Source organism: Aplysia californica, unplaced genomic scaffold (assembly GCF_000002075.1).
Source record: "Aplysia californica isolate F4 #8 unplaced genomic scaffold, AplCal3.0 scaffold00024, whole genome shotgun sequence".
Taxonomy (NCBI): Eukaryota; Metazoa; Mollusca; class Gastropoda; order Aplysiida; family Aplysiidae; genus Aplysia; species Aplysia californica.
In genome coordinates, this window is record NW_004797294.1 from 1,835,676 (window position 1) to 1,841,205 (window position 5,530).

General features: G+C 42.1%; 1 protein-coding gene across 1 annotated transcript in view; it reads right to left on the reverse strand.

Annotated features, from left to right (window-relative positions):
- Window positions 1–78: 78 nt before the first annotated feature.
- The window catches only part of LOC101862992, a gene marked incomplete in the record, with an annotated part of 13,698 nt that continues 8,246 nt past the window's right edge, over window positions 79–5,530 (reverse strand). Inside the window, 3 exon segments of the mRNA XM_005091000.3 lie at window positions 79–2,702; window positions 4,083–4,266; window positions 5,206–5,343. Coding sequence (XP_005091057.3) covers window positions 2,236–2,702; window positions 4,083–4,266; window positions 5,206–5,343 — 789 coding nt within the window.

Below are 5,530 nucleotides of genomic sequence, written 5' to 3' on the forward strand. Positions count from 1 at the left end.
ACACATATATTATAATTCAAGTTTTTCACACATTCCTTCTATGTACCTCCTCTACTCCTACTAAAAAAGTGTTCGAAATGGTAGATGGAGACACAATGTGACAAATGTATGAAAAATATCATAATTCTCAGAAAGTGAACAAGATAGCAAATATGTATTCAACAGCGCATCTCTGCAAAACAAACTGGCGTGTGCATAAAGCACAAGTAGAACCAAGAGGTACCCCCCCCCCCAAAAAAAAAAAGAAATAATAGCAGATATATTTAAGATAATACTTAGTTTTGTCACATTGACAGTTCCCTGCAACTGGTGCAGCTGGCGATTCTAGATAGATACATTTTAATCCTTCGCTCTCAGTCCCGTTGGTCCTGACATATTAGATTGGAAACCCGTCCCCAAAGTGATCTAAATTGTGTCGGTAGGGGCGTAAAAACACTTGAAATTAAAGTGCTCGATAAATAAATTGTGGTACAATGGGGTTTTCGATGAAAATGAGACCCCCCCCCCCCCAAAAAAAAAAAAAATTTTTTCAAATAAAAAATCATAGGAGTGGCTATTTGAGTTTTCCATCTGGAAGCTCCTGACTTCAGCAAAACTGTTACGTCCTCCGCCAGGTATAGGAGAGAGATGGTCGGTCACACTTGGTATGGTGAGTCTCCAGTTTGGTAAGTGTTACCGTGCTCGCAACTGCATATTATTTTATAATCAAGAACATGAGAACGCGGTTGGTATTCAAGGCATGCTGACTTAACTTAACAAACGAACTGAAGCCGTCTTCCTTTCATGTAAAAGGTTTACAGTACGAAGGTTGCGATTTTCACGTCGCACTCAAACAAAAATGTCCGCCTAGATTGTTCTTCTTTTTTTTTCTTTTTTTTTTGCCTTTTTGTGTTTGAGTTTGAGTTTCGTCTTGTCAGACTGATTCCATCCAGCGTGCGTCATTAAACATGTCAGCTTAATTAACTCGTTGGTGACGTAGCGGACACATAATATGATGATAATTATGTCCAATCATCAGCAGACCAAAGATCATGTTGCAGCACTTTTAGAACCATCATCAGAAACACGAATTGCATATTTCACAGTATTCCTGCCTTTTTAAAAAACGTTATAGGTAAAGTAAACAGGTGAAACATCTGTAAGAACAAAAGAAGTTAATATTGTGCTTCTTTTTGAAAGTGCCGCTAAAACAGGGCATTCTCAAGCGTTGTCGAAGGACCAGAATTGGCGTTCTGGGTGAGTTAATAGCGAGGTGAGGTCCTGTTGCCTTCTGGAATCTGTGTGTAACTCCCTTGAAACTGAAGGTCTTTATTTTACGTAACCTCAATCATGTCGTTCGGTTGACGACAAGCACGCCGATGACCAGCGGGTGATGAGAGTAAAGCCTCCTTGTTTCATACGAAATGGTACAAGTCTCAAACAGCCCAGGGCATGTGTCAGCAAGTTGAGAGAAGGAACGAAGGCAGCAACGGTGACGAAAGTATTACATTAATAAGAGTTTCTCGAAAGTACATTTTCGCGATCTTAGTGGCTACATGTCCAATATCTCTTGCTGCTTCGGCTACGTAACGCAGAAAAAAATTCGTCTTGGTTCAGAAGAGAACTTTCTGCCTACGTTCTCGAAAGGCGAAATAATAATAATTTAGCTTTTACACATGTTTGATCCTTCCTTTGGTATATCGAAAATGCACTCTTCTTTACACTTCTCGTTGGTTGCGCCATATCCAATCACCAATTACTTATGGTTGTGTAAGGGCCTGCTAAAGATGAATGATAATATAATACTTCCCAGGTACAGATGAAAGCCAGCGAATTGACTTCAAGTTATCCACCTAAATGCTCAGATAAGTATAAAGCACGCCAGCAACTGAGGTGTAAGGTGAATATAACCTCCTACTGCTCCTTTTGTTCTTTGATTGTGCTGTTAACACTTAAAGGACGCGGTGAACACATAATATGTCATATCATCAGCAGACCAGAGGTGATGCTGCGGCAGATTTCAAACCATCATACACAAATCAGAAAAATGAATGTGCAGAGTACGCCTGCCTTTTTACGTTTCAGATGAAGGAAACACAATTGAAAAAGCTGCAAGAATAACGACGTTGAGCTCTTTTTTTAAGAGCTACGAACCAACCAGTCTTCATGCGTTGTTGAAAAACCCAGAACACTCGTCCTCAATGAGTTAAAAGTTAAGTATCAAGGCTATTAGCGTGGGGAAAGAGTTACACGTAATTACGCGGCTTTTAACTTAGCCATCCGTCTCCTCTCTGCCTCCGCCTCGGCCGCAAGCCTGTTTGCCCTGATCTGATCGTAGCGCTCTATTTGCTTGTAGAAGGGAATGAGATGCGCCTCGACAGGGGGCGCTGGCTCCTCCACCACTTCGAAAGGCGCGGTGATCACCTTGGCCGGAGGCGTCAGGATGAGATCTACGGTCTTCAGGATATCCAGACGTCGGATCTTCCTCAGGGCTTGGCGTAAGTCCTCTACGCTGCTGCGAGTGTGGTAGCGGCGCCACCGGTCTAAGGCCCGCCTCGCCACCAGGGCGTAGGCTCCTCGAGCGCCCCCTTGCGTCAGGTCCACGATGTCCTGGCTGATGGTCTCCGAGCCGCGGATAGGATGGAAGGGCAGTGCACGGTACAGGGCGGTCCAGTCGCGCTCGATGCGCTTGCAGATGATGGCGCATGCGCGGTCGACAGGGTCTGGGGGGGGGGGAGACAAACGGAGGGAGTTACCGTACTTGTGAGATTTTTCCGAAGATGAGATAAGATGAGGTGAGGTGAGGTGAGGTGAAGTGAGGTGAGGGAAGGTGAGGTGAGGGAAGGTGAGGTGAGGTGAGGTGAGGTGAGATTGAATGAGATGAAATGAGATGAGATTTATCTATATTATTGTCCATACGCCACATAATAATTTGATCTTGTCAAATCCTTTTGAAAGCAGATCGCTTCTTTTAAAGTAGGACTTTGTGGTCAATTTGACCATTCAAGAAAAAACAAACAGAATGAAGTCTTAACTCTTCATAACCAATAGTGCTCCTAACACTGGTGCCTGGAGACGAACACTAAGTAATATAAACTAATACATTACATAGACAACTAATTGTGACAAAAAAATCACCAGTTGGAGGCTTCAGTCCAAAAAGAGTCTCCGATGATCTCCCATCACTCATGTATTATTACGACAACACTTTACCGGGCACTGATTAACGTGAGGCAGTAGATTATCCACACCAGAGACATTGAGATTAAATAACTAACTGAAAACAAAGAATCAGATATCCCTAAGAAAGCAGAACACCACAGACGAAAATATAACATTATCACCAGTTAAGCCCCCCCCCCCAAATCCCAAGGGAAAAAATGTGTGTATAGTGTTTTACATGAATACATTATGTAAAAGAATACACATACATCACTTATCCCATTTACTACCCATACAAATGTCTAATACCCCCAAAAAAAGAATAGTATTGCATGTGACATGAAATAACAAGCATAGTCTTAATCCCTCAGATCCTCAAACTGTTTACCGTCGACATTCACTCACTCCTCGAACAACTTTACTGATTTAAGTATTCTAACAATGGTTGACAATTGGCTGAGAACAGCAAGGACGACAAACACTATCGCTGCAATGAAAGACAGGGTGAAGTGGAGGTCCATGATCGCCCACACCAGCCAGCAAGGCACTGGATGATGATTATTATAACAATGGTTTTATTTTCAACTGCTATGCTTAGGCTATTTTTGCACCCCCTGTTTATCACCGAATTGAAATAAACCAAGAAAAATAAATGGTCACTTTTAAGGACAAGCGGTCTAACCCAGAATTCGGGGGTTTCCAGAAATCTTGACCTACACCAAATGTGGGCATTGCCCTACGTATAGGAGAAGTTTTGTTTTATCGGTGAGTATATTTATATTTTGTTTGGTTACAGAGAAAACTCTCCTTGTCTTTTAAAGAAACTGAACAAGAGGCAAAAACTTTACCTTCGATTTTCTCAAAACAGCATTTTTCGGGATAGCCCCCTTGTGCTTAAAAGCGACCACGTAATTGAAATAAATTTTTTTACAAATTTCTACCTGCAATATTTCCTTCCTCCTTGGACTTGACAACTCTGGCCGCCCGAGCCGCCATGGGCACTTTGTAGTAAAGTTTCTCCACAGAGTCGCTGGCAGTCTTACACATGAGCACTCTCTTTGCCACGTCCACAGCACGCTCCACCTCCGAGTATTCCTTCTCCCGACGGGCTCGGTCGATGTCAACCTGGACACAAGAAAAGATTGTTTCGTATATTATTACCATTATGTTGTTGGGAAAAATCCTTGGTATCTCATACAAAGATCACATCACAAATGATAAAGTCAAACAACGAATCAAAAATGCAATTTGGCCATATGCTGACCTCACTCTGGTCAGGAAACGCAATGTGCAATGATATGGACACATCACATGTTCATCTGGCCTTGCCAAGATGATCCTGCAAGGCAGAGTCCAGGGAAAAAGGAGCAAAAGCAGACCGAAGAAGAGTTGGGAGGACAACATTAAGGAATGGACAGGCCTGGACGTCAAAGTAAGTCAAAGACACTCTCAGGAAAGCTGAAGACCGGAAGGAGTGGAGAAAGCTGGTGGTCAAATCTTCAAAAGCGCTCAGACGGACACCCGTTGTACTCATACAGCTGATGATTTAAGAGAATCTCTATGGTTATAAAAAAAAGTTTTGCCAGAGTTAGATTTCGTTATTATGAGAAAGCTCATTGACACAATAACGGCTATAATAATGCGAGGACAAGACAAGACAGACAGACAGACAGACTGGAACAATAGACGACTTTCTTTTTATCTAAAATTAAAGTATAATCCTAACTGGTAGACGCTAGTGGGTGAGAACAAAGACAGTATTCGAGAGCCAAAACAAAAAAAGTAAATACCTGTTCGTTTGAAGAGGAAAAATATAGTATTAAGGATATCGATCGCGATCAAGAGTGGAGCTCAAACATAGATATCGTGCTATAGAGGCTACATTTTCAAAACTACTGTCTTATAATGAAGAGAGCATCTTAACCAGACAATGATTGTATCAAACAGCGATCTGGACTGAAATAAATCAGCATTTCACCAAGAGAGAATACGAAAAAAAAAAAAAAGATAAATGAATGAATGGAAGGACACATCACAAAATTGCCCATGTAGTGTGAATGATACCTGTTTGAGTTCCCGTTTGGTTTCCAGCATGCCGTGAGAGAGGCGGTCGAGAGCTCCCATCTTGTCGTCGATCCAGGTCCGCTTGAGGCGAACGGCGGCGATCTGACGGGCCAAGAGTGGAAGCTTCTCTTTCAGCGCCTGCGGTGGTGGTAGTGAGAAATATGTGAGATCGTAGTTCATTGATTTGTTTGACAGGAAAACGAAAACAGAGAAAATATTAGTTGTCGTTTACTGCTTTAAAAAGTCAAAGAGACAACAAAAAAAGAAAGAAAGAAAAACTACGTAAGAAAAAAAGATAGACACGAAGGATCAGTTGGCTTCCTAC